The 23009-nt window shown below is 42.8% G+C and overlaps 1 protein-coding gene across 3 annotated transcripts; it reads left to right on the forward strand.

Moving 5' to 3' along the window:
* Nucleotides 1-1071: 1071 nt before the first annotated feature.
* LOC130910949 (BCL2/adenovirus E1B 19 kDa protein-interacting protein 2-like) lies at nucleotides 1072-22253 on the forward strand. 3 transcript variants are annotated; one of them, XM_057828619.1, is made up of 12 exons: nucleotides 1072-1220; nucleotides 1382-1473; nucleotides 4053-4103; nucleotides 4235-4258; nucleotides 4349-4441; nucleotides 7938-8090; nucleotides 8165-8356; nucleotides 8412-8514; nucleotides 15648-15779; nucleotides 20743-20829; nucleotides 20898-20996; nucleotides 21059-22253. In XM_057828619.1, exons 2-12 carry the CDS (start codon nucleotides 1389-1391, stop codon nucleotides 21081-21083), a joined length of 1044 nt encoding a protein of 347 aa, XP_057684602.1. In that variant the 5' UTR covers nucleotides 1072-1220; nucleotides 1382-1388; the 3' UTR covers nucleotides 21084-22253. The 3 variants fall into 3 exon arrangements, with proteins under 3 accessions (XP_057684602.1, XP_057684599.1, XP_057684600.1); XM_057828616.1 differs by having other exon boundaries at nucleotides 4169-4258; nucleotides 21059-22174; XM_057828617.1 differs by having other exon boundaries at nucleotides 1106-1225; nucleotides 4169-4258; nucleotides 21059-22175.
* Nucleotides 22254-23009: the final 756 nt, after the last annotated feature.

Raw genomic sequence — 23009 nt, forward strand, 5'->3', positions numbered from 1 at the left:
GGGCATTTCAGGGTCACTTCCTATTCCTATTGGGTTCCTTGTTGTTTTGGGAGAATTTCTGAAATTGGGGACATTCGGGGGACATGTCCTATTGATATCTGGTGATTTCCTGTTGATTTGGGGACATTGTTTTTTTGCCATTGAAAATGAATGGGAAATTTGGACGTTTATCGCCGTCAATGGCATCGACTTACATATGCGTCAATGGAATCCGGGACATTTGGGGGACACGTCTTATTGATATCTTGTCTTTTCCTGTTGATTTGGGGATATTGTTTTTTTTTTGTTTGCTATTGAAAATGAATGAGAAATTTGGACAACCATGGCCGTCAATGGCATCGACTTACATATGTGTCAATGGAATAGGGGACATTTGGAGGACACGTCCTATTGATATAAGGTCATTTCCTGTTGATCTGGGGACATTGTTTTTTTTTGCCTTTGAATGGGAAATTTGGACATCCATGGCCGTCAATGGCATGGTCTTACATATCCGTCAGTTGAATCGAAGTACATTGGCATCAGTAGATTCGACATACATGGCCATCAATGACAATGATGCAATGTAAATTCTATTGGAAGTGAATGGAAAATTGGACGTGGCATCCAATTAAAAATGAATGGGAAAGTTTTTGGCGAATTTTGGGGGAACCATACTTTTTTAATACCACTTTAATGCCCTTCAATGTCCTGGAATTTTTGGACAATTTTGGTCAAAATTTGCAGGAGTGGATACATTTTAAAAATTTGTTTTAATAGAATTTTACTATCGACTATTATATAATAATAATGTTGAGGAATTTTATTAGATGGGCCTTTGCCTTGCAAATTAATCACCGTGCCCAGCCCTAATGTTTTTTTATTTATGTATTTTTTAGAATTTTTCCGACGTGAGCAAGAAAATGTGTCTGGTCTTGACCCAGCAAAAATGGAGAAATGTCGTCGATGCGGCGCCAAACATTCCTTCCCCGCTCCTTGCCGAGCTTTGCGGCCATGTCCGGGGATGCGGAAGACGGGCTCTGATTGGCTTTGAAACCCGATCCGCCAACTTCCCCTTTCTTGGACTTCCTCCTTGGCCAATATTTTCAAATGCGTCACGGGGAAGAAAACGGGCTCCTCCCTCCCTCGCACAGGTGAGGAGTCAAGAGTCCACCCAGCGATGATGTCATCAGGTGGAGCGGCAGGTTCCCGACCGTCTGACGGAAGACTCCCGACCAGCTGTTGCGTGAATATTTCTATTCTTATTCTATGACTTGTGACAGTGTGTGTGCGACTGTGTGTGAGACCGTTTGTGACTTGTGTGTGTTTATGGTCAAAAAATGGGAGTGAGTCACCTGACAAAACTAGCGTGACGCAAGTGTGTGTTTATGTGTGCGCGCAGAGACAACATGGCAGCCGTGACGACAAGCCGCGGGCCGAGTGAAGCCCCGGGTCACGTGACTTTCTCCTCTTCCTCCCTAGCCGCTTCATTAGGTATGCGCGAGACACCCTTCGAGCATTTTAACTCGTCGACTGCCATTGCCAGTGCTAGATGATCAATTTGTTCAACTCCTTGATGCCTGAATATTTATTTAGGAATACTGTATGAATAGCGGGGCGAATAAGTATTTGGTCAACCACCAATTGTGCAAGTTCTTCTACTTGAAAAGATTAGAGAGGCCTGTAATTGTCAACATGGGTAAACCTCAACCATGAGAGACAGAATGTGGAAAAAAAAGAAAATCACATTGTTTGATTTTTAAAGAATTTATTTCCAAATTAGAGTGGAAAACAAGTATTTGGTCACCTACAAACAAGCAAGATTTCTGGCTGTCAAAGAGGTCTAACTTCTTCTAACGAGGTCTAACGAGGCTTCACTTGTTACCTGTATTAATGGCACCTGTTTTAACTCATTATCGGTATCAAAGACACCTGTCCACAAACTCAGTCAGTCACACTCCAAACTCCACAATGGCCAAAACCAAAGAGCTGTCAAAGGACACCAGAGACAAAATTGTAGACCTGCACCAGGCTGGGAAGACTGAATCTGCAATAGGTAAAATGGTTGGTGTAAAGAAATTATTATTAGAAAATGGAAGACATACAAGACCACTGATAATCTCCCTCCAACAAGAACAGTGAGCAAAAATCCCAGAACCACACGGGGGGACCTAGTGAATGACCTGCAGAGAGCTGGGATCACAGTAACAAAAGCTACTATCAGTCAGGGACTCAAATCCTGCACTGCCAGACGTGTCCCCCTGCTGAAGAAAGTTCACGTCCAGGCCCGTCTGCGGTTCGCTAGAGAGCATTTGGATGATCCAGAAGAGGACTGGGAGAATGTGTTATGGTCAGATGAAACCAAAATAGAACTTTTTGGTAGAAACACAGGTTCTCGTGTTTGGAGGAGAAAGAATACTGAATTGCATCCGAAGAACACCATACCCACTGTGAAGCATGGGGGTGGAAACATCATACTTTGGGGCTGTTTTTCTGCAAAGGGACCAGGACGACTGATCTGTGTAAAGCAGGGGTGTCCAAACTTTTTGCAATGGGGGCCAGATTAGGTGTGGTAAAAGTGAGGGGGGCCGACTTTGGCTGACGTCCTTTACGTAGAACAATATATTTAAGCAAATTTTAGCAAGCCATTGTGTGTGTCACATTTTCTTTTTAATTTTTTTCAATCAATAATTTCAACAATTTCGTAACTAGCCTTTGTAGCATTCTCTTTCGCCTCTCGGGCTTTTGTGAAATACTTCTGCTGTGAAATTAAACTAGCTTCAAGTTGCTTCAATTTCTCACTACGTATCTTCTCTGTAATCTTGTCGTACATGTCAGCGTGTCTTGTTTGGTAATATCGCCTCACATTGAACTTTTTAAAAACAGCGACTGTCTCTTTGCAAATGAGGCAGACACAGTTGTTGCATATTTTAGTAAAGAAATAGTCCAATTTCCACCTATCCTTGAAGCGTCGGCCGTCGCATTCGACTTTCTTTTGTTGATTGTTGCCATTTTAGAAAATTGGGAGTAACGGGTAAAAAGGGGTCATGTTGCTTAGAGTGCTGCTACCTTTTAGTGGGTAAATGAGGAGCAGCGTTTAGTGTGTAAGCTACTTCATATGCTGGTAGCAGTACATTTATAAGTCTGTGTGCGGGCCAGACGTTATTGATTTTATGACAGAGGCTGGGGGCCGGATGAAATTTGACCACGGGCCGCATTTGGCCCCCGGGCCGGACTTTGGACATGTCTGGTGTAAAGGAAAGAATGAATGGGGCCATGTATCGAGAGATTTTGAGTGAAAATCTCCTTCCGTCAGCAAGGGCATTGAAGATGAGACGTGGCTGGATCTTTCAGCATGACAATGATCCCAAACACACAGCCAGGGCAACAAAGGAGTGGCTTCGTAAGAAGCATTTCCAGATCCTGGAGTGGCCTAGCCAGTCTCCAGATCTCAACCCCATAGAAAATCTGTGGAGGGAGTTGAAAGTCCGTGTTGCCCAACGACAGCCCCAAAACATCACTGCTTTAGAGGAGATCTGCATGGAGGAATGGGCCAAAATACCAGCAACAGTGTGTGGAAAGCTTGTGAAGAGTTACAGAAAACGTTTGGCCTCCGTTATTGCCAACAAAGGGTACATAACAAAGTATTGAGATGAACTTTTGGTATTGACCAAATACTTATTTTCCACCATGATTTGCAAATAAATTAATTCAAAAATAAATAAATTCTTTAAAAATCAAACAGTGTGATCTTCTGTTCTTTTTTCTACATTTTGTCTGTCATGGTTGAGGTTTACCCATGTTGACAATTACAGGCCTCTCTAATATTTTTAAGTGGGACAACTTGCACAATTAGTGGATGACTAAATACTTATTTGCCCCACTGTATTTGTTAAATGTAAATTCGGGCATCAAGGAGTTAGGAAGGCCTCACTTGAACAGTGCCAGACGTCCAGTCCATTTAGGTTCAATGGATTGGACGTCTAGCGTCGTCTACGACAGCCCATGTGTTATCAGGGAAGCAACCAATGTTTTATTATCATTAGGGTCTCAAAAGTGTCATATGTCTACAGACTCTCGAGAATGCAGCGTCGCCACGACCTCAGCAGATGCTGACTCAGCAGGTTAGAAGGACCAGCGCTTGCGCACTTTTGACCTTTTGATCCATGGTTTTTGTCTTGTGAGGAAGAGGAGGAAGAAAATCACACAAGTGAGGAAGAAGACAACCGTCTATCTTGTGGATTTCCGTCATTAGAGGGCTCTTCCAACGTCGCGGCAGGTCATTACAATGACTGTTGTTGAATGAATGCACAATCAAAAGTTTGACCCTTTAAAAAAATGTGTTTGTGACATCACTTCCTGTCCACAGAGCGTCCTGTCAGTCTGGCGCTGGCGCCATGTGGTCAAGGAGGAAAGAAGACCAGAAAAATTCTAGTGGCGCCGGCCCTCAGCGTGTCTTTAGGTCACAACCACACAACTTAACACACACATACAAACACACCAATTTCAATTTGGCCATGCGACCTTTGACCTCCTGCCCACACAATTTAATCACAGAAGGGCTTCATCTATCGATTATTTTAGTGGCCGGTTAATCTATCAACTAGTTAGTTTAAATAATCCAGTCACCAGAGTATTTAATGCATTTCAGAGTAAATTTTAGAAGATGTAAAACAAAGGCTTGCTCAGATTACACTCTCAAAAGAGCATTAAATGTGAATACAAAATAAAATTCCCGAGTGTTTCTTATATCCATCCATCCATCCATCCATCCATCCATCCATCCATCCATCCATCCATCCATCCATCCATCCATCCATCCATCCATCCATCCATCCATCCATCCACCCTCCCTCCCTCTGGGGTCGGCTCGCAGGGGCAGCTGCTTTAACAGGGAAGGCCAAACTTCCCTAACCCCAGCCACTTTAACCAGCTCCTTCGGCAGGATCCCAAAGCGTTCCCAGGCCAGCCGAGAGACATAGTTTCTCCACCGTGTCCTGGGTCGTCCCGCCGGTGAGACAAGCCCGAAACACCTCTCCGGGGAGGCGTCCAGGAGGCATCCAAACCAGATGCCCGAGCCATCTCAGCTGGCTCCTCTTAACGCAGAGGAGTAGCGGCTCGACACCAAGTCCTTCCCAGATGACCGAGCTTCTCACCCTATCTCTTAGGGAGAGCCCGGACACCCTGTGGAGGAAACTCATTTCGGCCGCTTGTATCTGGGATCTTGTTCTTTCGGTCACGACCCACAGCTCGTGACCGTAGGTGAGTGTAGGAACGTAGACCGACTAGTAAATCGAAAGCTTCGCTTTTCGGCTCAGCTTCTTCTTCACCACTACGGACCGGTGCAGAGTCATGCATTACTGTGAACGCTGCACCGATCCCCCTGTCGATCTCCCGCTCCCTCCTACCCTCACTCGTGAACAAGACCCCAAGATACTTAACTACTCTACTTGGGGCAGGATCTCATCCCCGACCCAAAGAGGGCACTCCACCCTTTTCTGAGTGAGGACCATGGTCTCAGATTTGGAGGTGCTGATCTTCATCCCAACCGTTTCATACTGCAAACCGCTCCAGTGAGAGTTGGAGGTCATGGCTAGATGATGCCAACAGCACCACATCAGCTGTAAAAAGCAGAGATTCAATGCTGAGGTCACCATACCAGACCCCCTCAATGCTTTGGCTGAGCCTAGAAATTCTGTCCATTAAAATTATGAACAGAATCTGTGACAAAGGGCAGCCTTGGCAGAGTCCAACCTTCACTGGGAACGAATTTGACTTACTGCCGGCAATGCGGACCAGACTCTGTCACCGGTCGTACAGGGACCGAACAGCCCTTCCCAAGGTGCTTGCTACCCCCTACTCCCAGCGCACCCCCAACAGGAATCCCAGAGGCACACGGTCGAAAAGCTTCTCCAGACACACAAAACACTGTAGGCTGGTTGGGCGAACTCCCATGCACCCTCGAGGACCCTGCCGAGGGCGTAGAGCTGGTCCACTGTTCCACGACCGTGACAAAAATCACACTGTTCCTCCTGAATCTGAGATTCGACTTCCCGACTGACCCTCCTCTCCAGCACCCCTGAATAACCTTTACCGGGGAGGCTGAGGAGTGTGATCCCTCTATTATTGGAACACACCCTCCAGTCCCCCTTGTTAAAAAGGGGGACCACCACCCCGGTCTGCCAATCCAGAGGCACTGTCCCCAATGTCCACGCAATGTTGTAGAGGCGCGTCAGCCACGACAGCCCCACAACATCCAGAGCCTTTAGGAGCTCCGGACGGATCTCATCGACCCCCGGGGCCTTGCCACCGAGGAGCTTTCCAACCACCTCAGTGAATTCAACCTCAGAGATCGCAGAGCCCGCCTCGGAGTCCCCAGACTCTGCTTCCTCAAAGGAAGGCGTGTCGGTGGAATTGAGGAGGGCTGTGAAGTATTCTCCCCACTGACTCACGACGTCCCAAGTCGAGGTCAGCAGTACCCCATCTTCACTATACACAGTGTTAATGGTGCACTGCTTTCCTCTCCTCCGACGCCGGATGGTGGACCAGAATTTCCTCAAAGTTGAACTCCTCCCATGTCCGGGTTTTTGCCTCGCCGACCGCCGATTCCAAAGTCTGCTTGGCCAGACGGTAACTCTCAGCTGCCTCCAGAGTCCCACAGGCCAAAAAGGCCCGGTAGGCCTCCTTCTTCAGCTTTGACGGCATCCCTTACCGCTGGTGTCTACCAACGGGTTCAGGGATTGCCGCCACGACAGGCACCAACCACCTTACAGCCACAGATCCGATCGGCCTCAACAATGGAGGTGCGGAACATGGCCCACACGGACTCAATGTCCCCCACCTCCCTTGGGACAAGGAAGAAGTTCTGCCAGAGGTTGGTGTCGGAACTCTTTCTGACAGGGGATTCTGCCAGACGTTCCCAGCAGACCCTCACAATACGTTTGGGCCTGCCAGGTCTGGCCAGCATCTTCCCCCGCCATCAGAGCCATCAGACCACCAGGTGGTGATCAGTTGACAGCTCCGCCCCTCTCTTCACCCGAGTGTCCAAAACATGCGGCCGCAAGTCCAATGACACGATTACAAAGTCGATCATCGAACTGCGGCCTAGGGTGTCCTGGTGCCAAGTGCACATATGGACACCCCTATGTTTGAACATGGTGTTCGTTATTGACAAACTGTGATGAGCACAGAAGTCCAATAACACAACACCACCAGGGTTCTGATCGTGGGGGGGCCGTTCCTCCCAATCACGCCCCAGGTCTTATTGTCATTGCCTACGTGAGTGTTGAAGTCCCCCAGGAGAACGAGGGAGTCCCCAGAGGGGGCGCTCTCCAGCACACCCTCCAAGGACTCCAAAAGGGGTGGGTACTCTGAGCTGCTGTTTGGTGCATAAGCATAAGCATAAGCATAAGCATAAGTGTTTCTTTTAACTATGCAGAATTGCAAAAAGAAATTAAAATACCTGAGCATCGCATAAAAAAAAAAAAAAAAAAAAAAGGATCTAAGTACAACAAAAGATCAAAAGTCAGCTAGCTTAAATGCTATAAAATGAATGAATGAATGCTAACCTTTTTTTTCACAATGCTCTCAACTGCTAAATATACGTATAAACTAAATAAAGAATGCATAAAAAAATCATTAGCTCAAACAAAACCTTACCTTATGTTGGTCTGAACAGGGTGCACCTGGATTCAGCCATGTTAAATATGTTATATTCACTGGTGCCATTGGAGGGCATTATATCCACCCAAATCAATAAGACTAAATGCAAACACTTTCAAATCAAACCGCTACAACGCCACTCTAATTAAACGAATCTTTGAACAAGCAAAATTTGATTCAAAGCTTATTTCTAATCAAATTACTCAAGTTAATCGATTAATTGTTGCAGTACTAACTCACAATTTCCTGTTTATTCAGTCTTGAGTTATTTTAAACACAAACTGTGTGACGCGCAGGTCGCAGCGAATCCGGCGACTTCCACTCGGCGTTTCTATCGCCGTCACTGGGAGACGAAGACGATGCCGGTCCCGACTTTGACCTGGATGCCATGGAGACACCCTCGGACAGCGAGTCCTTACGCTTTCCTGTCGATGGCTCGGATCTGGAAGGTGAGAGGTCGCCGGCTGTCACGCCGCGTCCCGGTCGTTCCGTCCACAACGTCTTATTTTTGGCGCGCACGCAGACGATCTGCAGAGACGTGGCTCAGACGCCGCTGCGGAGGCGGAGCCTGCGGGTCCGAGCGCTCTGGAGCGCGAAGACGTGGTGGACGGCCAGGGCACCAGGTGGCGCTCTTTCTCGACCGGACCAGAGCAGCGTGATGGACGCGTCAACATGAGTGTGCTGCAACCGTACCTAAGGGTCCTGTCGCATGGAGGTAGGCGGGCTGGTGCCAATTCACGCGCCGGAGGCTGAAAATTTTGTCTCCTCAGGTTACTATGGCGACGGGATGAACGACATCATTGTCTTTTCTTCTTGTTACCTGCCCGAGAACACGTCGGAAAATTATCACTATGTGATGGACAACCTGTTCAGGTAGGGCGAGTCATCCCGTTAACTTGACGTCCATTGACGGCGCTAGACGTCTGATCCCTTTGAAGCAGGAGGGATGCCGGCGAACGTTTTCATGATTAACCAATATATAACGTGCATTGGACTATAAGGCGTACTGTTGGCTTTTGAGAAAATTGGAGACTTTATACCCGTTGGGCCCCTCTTAATCTCAGCATATGGGTAGGGACATAACACTAGCAACTTTTCAGGTTGCTCAAATTGTCCCCAACAACTTTTTAGCAACCTTATTTGCATTGTATAATGAGTTATATAGGTCTTTTAGATTGTCTTCCCATACATTGTACGGATAGAATAGCGCACCGCACGTAACATGTCACCTTTACTCATTAATATTTATGACGTTAGCAACTGTTGCTAGGGGGTCAAACTCATGTTTGTCCCTCATGCCAGATGTATGTAAATAGTGTACGAACGAGATGTTTACTGAGCTAAACCTACCAATTCAATTTTTTTAATTTAGTTTTCAACAGCTAATAAATCACTCATTTTGACATCAGAAACTTAATACTTGAGGGAAACATGCAGAATCAATCATAAACAATATGTAAATAGATCATTTATAAATTCTATTTACAATCACAATGTAATATAGAATAGAATATCCCTTTAATATCATCATACACTATATACTGTTAGCGAATGAGGCTAGCGGCCGCCTAGCGTAAACAGAACTTTTTTGACGCAAATTCTTGTGAATAAATGCTTAAATCCCCGAACTCTTCATAGATATGGACATAAAACAGTCTCGATTCTTGGTTAAAAGCAAAGAAACCGTACAGTTATTGTTTATTTTACGTATATTGACGAAGTACCATTCTACTATGTTAGCGAAAGAGGCTAGCGGCCGCCTGGCGTAAAAGGAGTTTATCTGGCGAAAATTCTTGTGAATAAATACTGAAATTCCCGAAATCTTCATAGATATGGACGTAAAACAGTCTCGATTCTTGGTTAAAAGCAAAGAAACCATGCAGGTAGCATTTATTTCGCGTAAATATTGCCATCTATAAGGCTAGGCAGTTACAAAATTTAGCCCGCTCCATGTGTAAACAAAGAAGAAAATTCAATCACGCATGCATGGTACTAAAAATGTAATATTTACCTTGAATCCTCGAACAAATCACTCCTGAGACAATCCTTCCCGTTGGTATATTGCACAGCATTTGTAGTTAAATCCAATTGTAAGTAAATCCAAGCTTAAATCCGACATGAGCGTGTGCCGTCTTCGGCTATTACTAAATGAAGCTCGGCCCCCTCTGATAAGGCATGACGCAAAGAATGACGAAGTGTCAGGTCAATAGATTTTTTAAGTCTATGCCTTGTCTTTCTTATATATTATAGTGTATCCTCTGGCTATCTTACGTCTCTGACCGTTCTTGGTGGCAATATACATTGCTATTTTTGTGTAGCGATCGCAAATGCTACTCAGTGATTAATAACAAATCTTAATTCTAATAATTTATTTACATTTCACCCTTACTTAGGTTGTTTCTTTATAACAGAAAAGGTAACGCTGTTAAATCTAGAGCTACCTGTAGGCATGAACAGGCTTACTACAAAAAGACCAAAGCCAAACATGGCTAATTATTTAAATGTCTGTATTTTAGAAAATTGACGTACATGACTGTTGTGATATATAAATAAAATTTTAATTTTTTTCAGGTCATTCATTGTCAGACAGAAGCTGCGCGGCAAAACGCCACGCAAAAAAAAAAAAAGTCAAAATATCATAATGGCTTACCGCTTCGGGGCACGATTTTCAATCTGATGGACCATGGCCCCCAACAATTACAACAACATTTAGAAAACATCCTTCATATGTGGAGGGTCGTAATGTCTAGAGTCATTTCTACAAGTTCCATAGCAGCAGTGTTTAATCGGACTGTTCTTTTTTGAAAGATTGCAGGCAGAAAACAAGAAGTACGAGCATTGGTTGTACATGAGGGCGCTTCTATGTTGACCCACTTCCAGTTTACGAGGATGACGTCACACAGCCTTGCGGTCTAAAAATAGCATTTGTGCGGTACGCTATTGACCGTACCATTTTTAAATGAGTTATTTACATTATGTTCAGACTTACATTTACCCCTTTTCACTTGCTAGATGTGCCGCTCTATTATGCATGTTTGAATGGCTGATGACTTCCTTGATCCCCCGCCCTCGCCACACACACATGCACACAGCCCTGACAGAAAAACATGTCGACATCATGCAGCCTCTTCTGCCCATTTCGAAGAGGATGGATATTAGTTTTAGTATTAAATTTTAATATTTAATTATTTAATTGTTAGTATTAGTTTTTTGGGGGGGAAACAGCAGCCACTGTAAGTAATGTAAAAAGACATCAATGTTTTGGAGGTGGGAAACACGCTACTAATTTTGCTTCAGAAAGTCCGACCTGCATTAGAGTTAGCATAACATTAAACTGTGTAACCTATAAAACTCGAGAAGCTGTTGAGCGAGAAGTGTGTGTTTTCGACTGTCAACGTTAATTAAACTGTGAGAAATGTAGTGAACTCTGCTGGAAACTATAGAACCGGCGGAAGGGGTGAGCAAGAAGATGCTGAGAGAGTCTGTGTTTCACAGGAAAGTGTTGACAGTAAAAAATTTTTTAAAAAAACTCAAGTTGCTGCTTTTCTTCTTGTAAACAGCCTAGTTTAGAAGGAGAGAAGCCTCAAGCATGTTGTGACTTTACCCTTTAAAAACCAAATACCTATTAGTACATCATAGACTGCATTACCTATTGACCTGACACGTCGTCATTCTTCACTTCATGCCTTATCATAGGGGGCCGAGCTTAATTTAGTAATAGCCGAAGAGGCACACGCTCATGTCGGATTTAAGCTTGGATTTTTGAAGAACTATGAAAGCTGTACCACATACAAACAGGAAGGATTGTCTCAGAAGGAAGAATCGAGACTGTTTTACGTCCATATCTACTAAGAATTCAGGGATTTAAGTATTTATTCACAAGATTTTTCAACTTAAAAAGCTCTTTGCTGTAGAGATGTTGTATGGCGTCGCCACAATAAACTTAAAGACGAGCCGCACATTCGCCATATTTACATAAATACCGTATTGGCCCGAATATAAGACGGCCCTGATTATAAGACTTTTTGAACACCAAATTAATTTTTATACAGAAAATAAGGTAACACTTTATAATAACTATCTGTTTTACTAGTTAATAGATCATTGGTAAACTGTTGATAAATTATTTATTGTTGATTTGTGAAGTATTTATTAACAGTTTGTTAAGCATTTACAGGGTGTTCTAATATGGTTGACCCCATTCTAAATGCCCATGCAAGTTGATGGATCTTAATAAAACTATATACACTTTTGATTATAACAATATATTTGAGAGAAAAAAACATGTTATTTTGCCTCATTCAAATCTTAATATCTGAACATTTAAATATGTAAAGTGCAATCACATTCGTAAATGAATGGCTTCTGGTTTTTGAAATGTAAATAAACTAGGGCTGTCAAACGACTAAAAATTTTAATCAAGTTAATTACAGCTTAAAAATTAATTAATCGTAATTAATAGCAATTCAAACCATCTCTAAAATATGCCATATTTTTCTGTAAATTAATGTTGGAATGGAAACATAAGGCACAAGACGGATATATACATTCAACATTTGGTACATAAGTACTGTATTTGTTTATTATAACAATGAATCAACAAGATGGCATTAACAATATTAACATTCTCTTAAAGCGATCAATGGATAGAAAGACTGGTAGTTCTTAAAAGATAAATGTTAGTACAAGTTATAGAAATTTTATATTAAAACCCCTCTTAATTTTTTCGTTTTATTAAAATTTGTAAAATTTTCAATCAAAAAATAAACTAGTAGCTCGCCATTGTTGATGTCAATAATTACACCATGCTCACTCATGGTGTAACACATAAAATCAGTTGGACCCATGCACAAGCAGAGGGCGCCAAACACCAAAAAACAAGTAACAAGCGAACATTACACTGTTGTCATTTTAATCTGTTTGAGCGGGGCATGTGCGTTAACGCGATAATTTTGACAGCCCTAAAATAAACCAATCTATTGTGATAAAACAACAAAATTGCCATAACTGCATTAACTATCAAAGTGAAGTCTAAATGTAACTGTAGCCTTGAAACAAATCTGAATAAGGAAAAACATTGCAATAAAATAATGCAAACTGGTTAAACTTGAGAGGAGCTGAGATCTATCATGACAGAGCATCGCTTCAATGATATCTGGCGCCATCTAGCGTCGTGAATGGGGAAAGTAGCTGAGATCTGTCATAACAGAACATCGCTTCAATGATATCTGGCGTCATCTAGCGTCGTGAATGGGTATAATGTCTAGACCGTGAATATAAGATGACCCCCTCTTTTTCAATCTTATTTCAATGCAAAAAACATCGTCTCATATTCGGGCCAATACGGTACTACTTGCATGGTTTCTTTTGATTTTAACCAAGAATTGAGACTGTTTTACATCCATATCTATAAATAATTCATAAATATATTTATTCATAAAGTATTCATAAATATAAATAACTCCCATTATTTGCACTGCCTGAACATAGGGTTATCTCATACGCATTTTATATTTGTTTATTTAGATTTTATACTTGCAAGTCACTTTTGGGATTTTAACTTATCATGCACTGCAAAGGGAAATGCTCCAAGGCATAGTCCAATATTCATTTATATGCAATATGCTATGTGCAATACTTACTCACCTGCAATATTCAAAGCCTTAACTGTCAAACTGCTACTACTTCAGTTCAATTATTTGCACTGCCTGAGCATAGGGCTATCTCATACATATTTTGTATTTGTTTATTCAGATTTTATACTTTCAAGTCACTTGAGAGATTTTAACTTACCATGCACTGCAAAGGGAAATACTCCACAATTTCATTGTACAACTGTATCATATCAATGATAACAAAGGGCTATTGTATTCCATGTCTATTCTATAATAAGTTGTGATTGTGTATAGACTTTATTAGTAATCTATTGTATTTATATATTATAATTGATTCTGCATGTTTTCCTCAAGTATTAAGTTACTGATGTGAAAATTGAGTGATTTATTAGCTGTTGAAAACATGCAGAAAATAAAAGAAAAATAAGTTGGTATTTTGGGCAAAAACTTATATGATATGTTAAATTTTGCTGTTGATCCTGAAAGTATAGGTGATTATCTCTGCCTTTGGTCATTTTTGTGCATCTAGTCATAGGCGGAGTTTGACTTTTGGTCCGGGGGAGCACAACATGTTGATGACCCAAAAACACAGTGTCAGCAATAAAATTAAATTAGAAGAATATGTATAATAATAAGTTGAAAATGAGCGTTTTTTGTTTCCCATCATTCTTGAGGGGAAAATTAAATCAGGCTGCTTTGGCAATACTTTTCTCCAAGATTGTCATCCATTGAATATGGTACGCCCGCCGGTGTCGTGCCAGTGTAGTTACCCCAGTCAAAAATTGTATCCCCGTGGACGTAGCCTTATGGAGGTAGATTTGTGTCTTCTTTATTCGATCAAAAAAATGTGTTTGAACGCATTTTTGCATTCAAACACAAACTTTTAAAAAATGCATTTGAAAGGTACTTTCCTTTGAATTTTTTTAATTTTTTTTTTGATTGAAGCAACTTCTTTGATTGAAGTAATGTTGTTTTGCGTTTGGGCCACATTTTGCCTTGGACATTTGTGTCTTTATTAATCAATCAAAAAATACACAAAAAATATATATTTTCAAATGAAAAATCACTTCAATCAAAAAAAGAAAAATTTCAATCATAGAAAAAAAGTTTTTGATTGCGGAAAAATATTTGAGACTCAAATATTTACATTTGAACACTTACTGTAATTTTTAATTTTAAAAGTTTTCTTTGATTTTAGCAATCCTTTTTGTTCTTGGGCCGTATTATGGGTTGCGTCAAAGCTGCTTCAATCCCCCAAAAAATATTTTCAAACAAAGAAAAAAATCATTTGAAAGATAAAATTGCAATCCCCTAATCTTTTTTGAAAATAATATGCAGAGCAAATGACCGTCTAAGGTGCTAGTCACATGATCTGTTCAAAAAATAATTTTGACCCATTATAAAAATCTTTTTTTTTGTTCATTTCATTCATTTTTGTTGTTTGCTTTAATGCTTTACAACTTTTATACATATATAGGAAAGTCAATTACATGAAATGACACTTTTCTCCCACCAGGGGGGCTGGCCCACCTGCCCCCCTTAAACTTTGCTTATGCATCTAGTGTAAAATCTGAGAATTATATAGCCATTTTAAGTTTTGTTATACTTATCTAAAAAATAATTAATCGGGATTTTATGAGGGAACGACTTTGAATTTTTTGATACCGCTGCTCATGGAGACTCATAAATGGCTAAGGTAGGTGCCTGTTTTGGTTTTAGGTCGGTAGCAGCTTTGGTTTTGAAAATATTTGAAGTTTTTTGAAAATAGGCCCTCTATGAATCGGCCCCGTTTCCCGTGTCATGTCAATAGGTTATGAAGTCTATGACTACATTTCAATTACTAATTAAAATTTATTTGAAAATATTGTCATTTGCAGCCTATGCAGCCATTTTTTCAGATACTCGTACATTAGTCATAATCTAGGTAAAACGTTTTATTAATCCAGATTTAGAATTTTTTCCATAATTGCTCAACCCACTGATGCACTTTAGAGATGCTTGTGTACAATAGCAGTAGTGTTTTACCATTGTTATTTATTTTTGTTATTCCCTTACTAAGAACTTTTTACAGTTACATTTAATCTATTTATTTTGAGAGACAAAATTATCAAGGCCTTTCAATTAATTAGGTTCATATTTGTGAGAAATGTAACCCTGACCTCGGTTCCCCCAATCTGTTTGGTCTTATTAATGTCCCATCCCCAGCAAAAAAACTGTGTACATGCAGGTTATGCTGTTATGACCAATGTTCAGACCAAACCTACGCCCTTAATTATATGCAAAGCTACCACCAATAAGAAAAATGGAAAAGTCAAAAAAATGCACACACACGTGACGCATACCCTTGTTTATGTTTACGTGTTCACATGTGTACTTTTGTGTGCGTTTGAGGTACTTGGTGGGGACGCTGGATCTGATGGTGCGCGAAAACTACGTCATTGTATATCTTTGCGCCGGCGGCCATAAGGACAAACTTCCAGGGATCGGCTGGCTCAAGGAATGCTACCACACCATTGCCTGGAGGTCAACACACACAGAAGCACACGTGTGACACAACACATGCTTACTGGCCGGTATTGCCTACGGGCGTCCAGCAGAGGGTGGGAAAGTCACATGAAGAACTCTCTTCTATCATCTCCACTTTGCTCATTTTGTAATATCAACGGGAAGTGATCTCTGAATGGCCCGAAATCAGCAGGAAGTCACTCGATATCCACAAGAAATGACCCAATGCCAACAGGAAGTAACCTCGAAATGCCCCTGAATCAACAGAAACTGAGCCAACATAACCAGGACGTGACTCTGAAATGCCCCCAAATCAACAGGAAGTGACACGATATCAACAGGAAGTGACCTCAAAATTCTCCCAAATCAACAAGAAGTGACCTCGAAACGCCCCTGAATAAAAAATGATCCAATATAAGCAGGAAGTGACCCTGAAATGCCTCCAGATGATCAGGAAGTGACCTCAAAACGCTCCCAAATCAACAGGAAGTGACCCGATATCATTGGGAAGTGACTCCTAAATGCTCCGAAATTAACGGGAAGTGACTCGATATCGACAGGAAATGACCCTATAGCAACAGGAAGTGACCTATAAATGCTCCCAAATGAACAGAAAGTGACTTGATATTAACAGAAACTGATCTCTAACTGCTCCGAAATCAACTGGAAGTGACTCTATATCAATAGGAAATTACCCATTTTCAACTGGAAGTGACCTCGAAATGCCCCCAAATCAAAAGGAAGGGACCCAATATAACCAGGAAGTGTCTCGATATCAACATGAAGGGACCTCAAAACGCTCCAAAATCAACAGGAAGTGACCCATTGTCAACCGGAAGTAATCTCGAAATGCCCCCAAATAAACAGGAAGTCACCACATACACTGACCAATACAGCAAAGCTATTCATTTTCTCTGAAAATCGCATTTGTTTCTGAAAAAAATTGCTTGAGATGCTTTGTTTTTCCATTGGTCACTTCCTGTATTTTCAGTCACTTCCTTTGAATTTTGGGGCATTTTCACTTCCTTGTTTACTCACTGGCTGCCATTGACGGCGCTTGATGTCGAAACCGTTTGGGCTGGGCTGGGCTGGCGGTCAACCATGGCCGATAAGAAACCTTGCACTCTAACCAATACCAACAGGAAGTGACTTCGAAATGCCCTGAAATCAAGAGTAAGTTACCCCAAACTGCCTCAAATCAACAGGATGTGATTTGGTATCAACAGGAAGTCACCTCAAAATGCCCCTGAATCAACAGGAAGTGACCCTATAACAACAGAAATCAACCTCAAAATGCTCCCAAATCAACAGGAAGTTATCCCTAAATGCCCCAAACTCAACAGGAAGTGACTCAACATCAAGAGGAAATGACCCAATGTCAACAGGAAGTGACCTCGAAATACCCCTAGCTAGATCAACAGAAAATGACCCAATATAACCAGGAAGTAACCCTAAAATACCTTCGAATCAACAGGAAGTGACCCGCTATCAACAGGAAGTGACCTCAAAATGTTCCCAAATCAACAGACAGTGACTTGATATCAACAGGAAGTGATCCTGATATGCTCTGAAATCAGCAGGAAGTGACTTGGCACCAATAGGAAATTACCCAATATCAACCAGAAGTGACCTTGAAATGCCCCCAGATCAACAGGAAGTGAATCAATATAACCAGGAAGTGACCTCGAAACACTCCCAAATTAACAGGAACTGACCCACTATCACCAGAAAGTCACCTTAAAATGCCCCTGAATCAACAAGAAGTGACCCTATAACAACAGAAAACAACCTCAAAATGCTCCCAAATCAAATTTGAAAGCAACCCTAAAATGTTCCCAAATCAACAGGAAGTTATGCCTAAATGCCCCAAACTCAACAGGAAGTGACCCGACATCAAGAGGAAATGACCCAATGTCAACAGGAAGTGACCTCGAAATGCCCCTAGATCAACAGAAAATGACCCAATATAACCAGGAAGTAACCCTGAAATGCCTTCGAATCAACAGGTGACCCACTATCAACAGGAAGTGACCTCAAAATGCTCCCAAATCAACAGGAAGTGACTTGATATCAACAGGAAGTGATCCCGATATGCTCTGAAATCAGCAGGAAGTGACTTGGCACCAATAGGAAATCACCCAATATCAACCAGAAGTGACCTTGAAATGCCCCCAGATCAACAGGAAGAGACCCAATATAACCAGGAAGTGACCTCGAAACACTCCCAAATTAACAGGAAGTGACCCAATATCACCGGAAAGTGACCCTGAAATGCCTCCAAATTAACAGGAAGTGACCTCGAATTGTCCTCAAATCAACAGGAAGTGACCCCAAAATGCCCCGAATCAACAGGAAGTGATTCAGGATCAACAGGAGGTGACCTCAAAATGCTCCAAAATCAACAGTGAGTGACCTGATATCAACAGGAAGTGATCCCTAAATGCCCCGAAATCAACAGGAAGTGACCCTATCGACCGGAAGTGACCTAATATCAACAGGAAGGGACATCAAAATGCCCACCCAAATCAACAGGAAGTGACTTGGTATTAACCAGTAACCCTGAAATGCCCCCAAATCAACAGGAAGTGACTTTGAAATGCCTCATACCAACAGGAAGTGATATGATATCAACAGGAAGTGACCCCAAAAAATACATACAGTGCTGGCCAAAAGTATTGGCACCCCTGCATTTCTAGCAAATAATGCTCAATTTCTCGCAGAAAATGATTGCAATTACAAATGCTTCGGTAGTAATATCTTTATTTTGCTTGAAAAAACACAAAAAACAGTGGAAAAAAAATTAAATCATTATCATTTTACACAAAACTCCAAAAATAGGCCGGACAAAAGTATTGGCACCCTTTGAAAAATCATGTGATGCTTCTCTAATTTGTGTAATTAACGGCATCTGTTACTTACCCGTGACACATAACAGGTGGTGGCAATAACTAAATCACACTTGCAGCCAGTTAAAATGGATTTAAGTTGACTCAACCTCTGTCCTGTGTCCTTGTAAGCAATTCAGGCTTTTATAAGCTCAAGGCTGGACTACTGCAATGCACTTTAAGTTGGCCGAGACGTGAGCATATTACACCCGTGCTATCATCACTCCACTGGCTTCCAGTCCATTTTAGAATTGATTTTAAACTTTCACTGTTTGTTTTTAATTCTATTAATGGCCAGGCTCCATCTTATTTGTCGGAAATTTTAACTTTTCGTAACTCTGGCAGGACTCTTCGCTCGACCGGCCAGCTTCTTTTAGATGTTCTGAGGTCAAAACTTAAACACTGGGGAGACCGATCCCCTGCGGTTGCTGCCCCCAGGCTGTGGAATAGCCTTCCCCCCGAAATCCGCACCACCACGGATCTAGGTCTTTTTAAGTCTCGGCTAAAAACGCACCTTTTTAGACTCGCCTTTCACACAGATTAGGATAGCCTGGTTTTATTTGCTTAAGGGTCTTTTTAATGTCTTTGGATTTTATCGGTTTTATTGTTTTATTTGTTGGAATTTTATCGCGATGCGCCGTCTTTGTTTTATTTATTTATTTTTTATTGTTTTATTTCTTGTTTTATTTTTTTAAATGTCATTGCATTATATTTTCCTGCCTTTTATTTATCTTGAACTATGTTTTGTTGTAAAGCACTTTGAGGGCCTTTCGGGTTTTGTAAAGGGCTATATAAATCAATTTGATTGATTGATTGATTGATTGATTGATTGATTGATTGATTGATTGATTGTGTGTACCACATTGAGCATGGAGAAAAGAAAGAAGAACAAAGAACTGTCTGAGGACTTGAGAGGCAAAATTGTGAGGAAGCTTGGGCAATCTCAAGGCTACAAGTCCATCTCCAAAGACCTGAATGTTCCCGTGTCTACCGAGCGCAGTGTCATCAACAAGTGTGAAGCCCACGGCACTGTGGCGAACCTCCCTAGGTGTGGATGGAAAAGAAAAATTGACGAGAGATTTCAACAAAAGATAGTGCGGATGGTGGATAAAGAACCTCGACTAACAGCCAAACAATTTCAAGCTGTCCTGCAGTCCGAGGGTACAAACAGTTTCAATTCGTCGGCGTCTGAATGAAAAAGGACTCTATGGTAAGATACCCAGGAAGACCCCAATTCTGTCCCAGATAAATAAAAAACCCAGGCTGGAGTTTGCCAAAACTTACCTGAGAAAGCCAAAAACGTTTTGGTCCCCACAGTTAAACATGGTGGAGGTTCCCTGATGTTTTGGGGTTGCTTTGCTGCCTCTGCCACTGGACTGCTTGACTGGTGCATGACATTATGAAGTCTGAAGACTACAGACAAATTTTGCAGCAGATTGTGTGAGAAAGCTGGGTCTCCCTCAGAGGTCATGGGTCTTCCAGCAGGACATTGACCCAAAACACACTTCAAAAAGCACTAGAAAATGGTTTGAGAGAAAGCACTGGAGACTTCTAAAGTGTCCAGCAATGAGTCCAGACCTGAATCCCATAGAACACCTGTGGAGAGATCTGAAAATGTCACCCTTCAAATCTCAGAGACCTGGAGCAGTTGGCCAAAGAAGAATGGTCTAAAATTCAAGAAGAGCATTGTATGAAACTCAATGATGGATACCGGAAGTGGTTGTTCGCAATTATTTTGTATAAAGGTTGTGCAACCTAGTATTAGGCTGAATGTGCCAATACTTTTCTTCAGCCCATTTTTGGAGTTTTTGTGTAAAATGATAATGATCAAATTTTTTTTTCATTCTCTTTTGTGTTCATTCATTGCAAGCAAAATAAATGAAGATATTACTACCAAAGCATTTGTAATTGCAATCATTTTCTGGGAGAAATTGAGCATAATTGCAGGGGGTGCCAATACTTTTTTTACTGTATAGATACACCAACCATGATAGCAAAGCTACCACCACATTCATTCATTTTCCAAGCCGTTTATCGAATTCCTCGTGCATTTTCTAATTCTGTGAATAATTCCCATTTGTTGGTGTGGTTGGCAGGTTGAGAAAGAATCTGAAAGGCGTTTTTGTGGTTCATCCCACTTGGCCCATCAAAGCGCTCATCACGATCATCAAACCCTTCATCAGGTCAGCTCCTCTCCTCACCTACCCGGCAGAACCGAGAGAGTGACCACCCGCCCGGTCTTTGTCCTCAGTTCAAAGTTCAGCAGGAAGCTGCAGTTCGTCAGCAGCCTTCGGGATCTTTCCGCTCTGCTGCCCACCGAGCACGTGCAGATACCCCAATGCGTCGCAACGTAAGTCGCCGGCGGGCGGGAACACCTCGTGACCGCGACCGACCGAGATGTCTCTCCTTCAGGTACGACGACAATCTGCCCAGGTGAGCCGGGATGCTTCCAATATGGACCTTTCCAATATCCAACATCCAATAAAGTTTGTCTTTCTTATCCTTTGTATTGTCGAGTTTACGCCATTTACACGACAAACATACTATACCATACTAAGCGGCTAGTTTTTCAAGTTAGCTCAAAGCTGCTCACTTAAAGAAATGCATTCATCGTTAACTCCGACGGCGATCAATCCATTTGAAGTAGCTCGCTGTCAGACTTCCCATTTCAAATGGATTGGACGTCTATCGCCATCATTGGCAGCCAGTATGTTAAACGGTCATTTGAAATACGATTTTTATAGAACAGATAGTGTTATTTTTATAGTGTTTTTTTAATTTTTTTTTATGAATGGGATTTCTTCGGCGCGCCGTGCAGCCCGAAGCGCTTGACCGATCGGCACCGTTCGAGTATCGACACGTCCGGAATTTTTGCGCGACGCAGAGAGTTTTTCAAACGGCCCTGAAAAATTTTCCGTTGCGCCGCAAACGGCAATTATCTGGAAAAAAAACAATTTTCAAAATGTATCTATTCCTACAATTTTTGACCAAATTACATAATTTAGGTATGAAAAATTCTGGGATGGTGAGGGGCATATACAGAATTTGGAAAAAAATTTACGGTTCCCCGGAAATTTGACAAAAACTTGCCCATTCATTTTTAATGAGAAAAAAAAGCATGGCGCATGATGTGTGTGGTGCGTTAAAAAAAGGTGCAGGGATGGTAGGGCCTGCCGTGAGGAGGTAACCGTGAGGCACACCCCCCACCAGGTCCCAACCATCCCACAACCTTGGTGTGTGATGCATTAAAAACAGGGGGGAGCCAGGCCAGGACTGTATGGCCCCGTCCCAACTCTCCCCGGAGAAATGAATGAGTATGTAAGTGCCAGGGTGAAAGATATTTACAGTGCTGAAGTGAGGAGTGCCTGAGTTAAGAGGCAGGCTCCCGCGGGCGTGGCTCCGTTCACCGGAGCAATCGGCCGCAGGGCGGGAGAAGCGCCAGGGCCCCGATCAACCCCCGCTCCAGACCACCCACGGCGCACCTGCAACCGCCCACTCCTCCCCCCGCCGCCCGAGCACCCACCCCGCACCCCGAGCAGGCGCTACGCCAAACGCCGGAGACCAGGGGATGTCCACCTCACCAGCAAGGAACAGCAAGCCCCACCCAGGGCCCCGCCAACGACCCCGCCAGAAGGAGGGCAGCGGCAGCCGCCGCGGCCCAGGGAGGCGGACAGGGCCAGAGACAGACTAAGGGGACGGAGGCGCAACCCCCCCAGCGCACCCTTGGGCCAGGAGGGATGCGCGGTATGACACCTGGGGGCACCTCCCCGGTATCCGGTACAAGGAGACACGGCTCTGGCCAGGCCGTCCCGGGAGGGAAATATGGCCACCGCACACACCACCCAACCCCCGCCCCACTCCACCCCGGCCGGCGCCCGCACAGCACACCCACCCGCCCGCGAGACCAGCGCGCGCCCGACGGGATCCACGCATGACCAGACGCCACCAGACAAGCCCTAGCTGAAAACCCCGGGGCCAGGACCAGCGACGGGATGCCACAGGGCAGTACGCCAACAAACTCCACCTGTGAAGCTGACAGAAGGAGAGGTTTATCAAACACCCTTAGATGTATGCCAAGGACCAGTAAAGTGTATTATTTAAGCATAGTTCCTTAATTGTTCTGAATCTGGTAATTAATATATAAGGTGTCCCAGAAAGATTGCATACGTTCCGCAGCAGCTGGTAACCAAATTGTCTATGGGTTTCTTTGTAGTTTAAACCCATGGCCTGACTAATCTTTGGAGGAAAAAAATTATTTATCACATGCTGCTGGGAGTGTATAAAGCGGTTCAGGTTTAAGCATCAGCTGCAGAAGGATGCATACAACTTCCCTGTCACGCCTCTTGGTTTGTTTACATTCTCC

Source organism: Corythoichthys intestinalis, chromosome 22 (genome assembly GCF_030265065.1).
Source record: "Corythoichthys intestinalis isolate RoL2023-P3 chromosome 22, ASM3026506v1, whole genome shotgun sequence".
NCBI lineage: Eukaryota > Metazoa > Chordata > Actinopteri > Syngnathiformes > Syngnathidae > Corythoichthys > Corythoichthys intestinalis.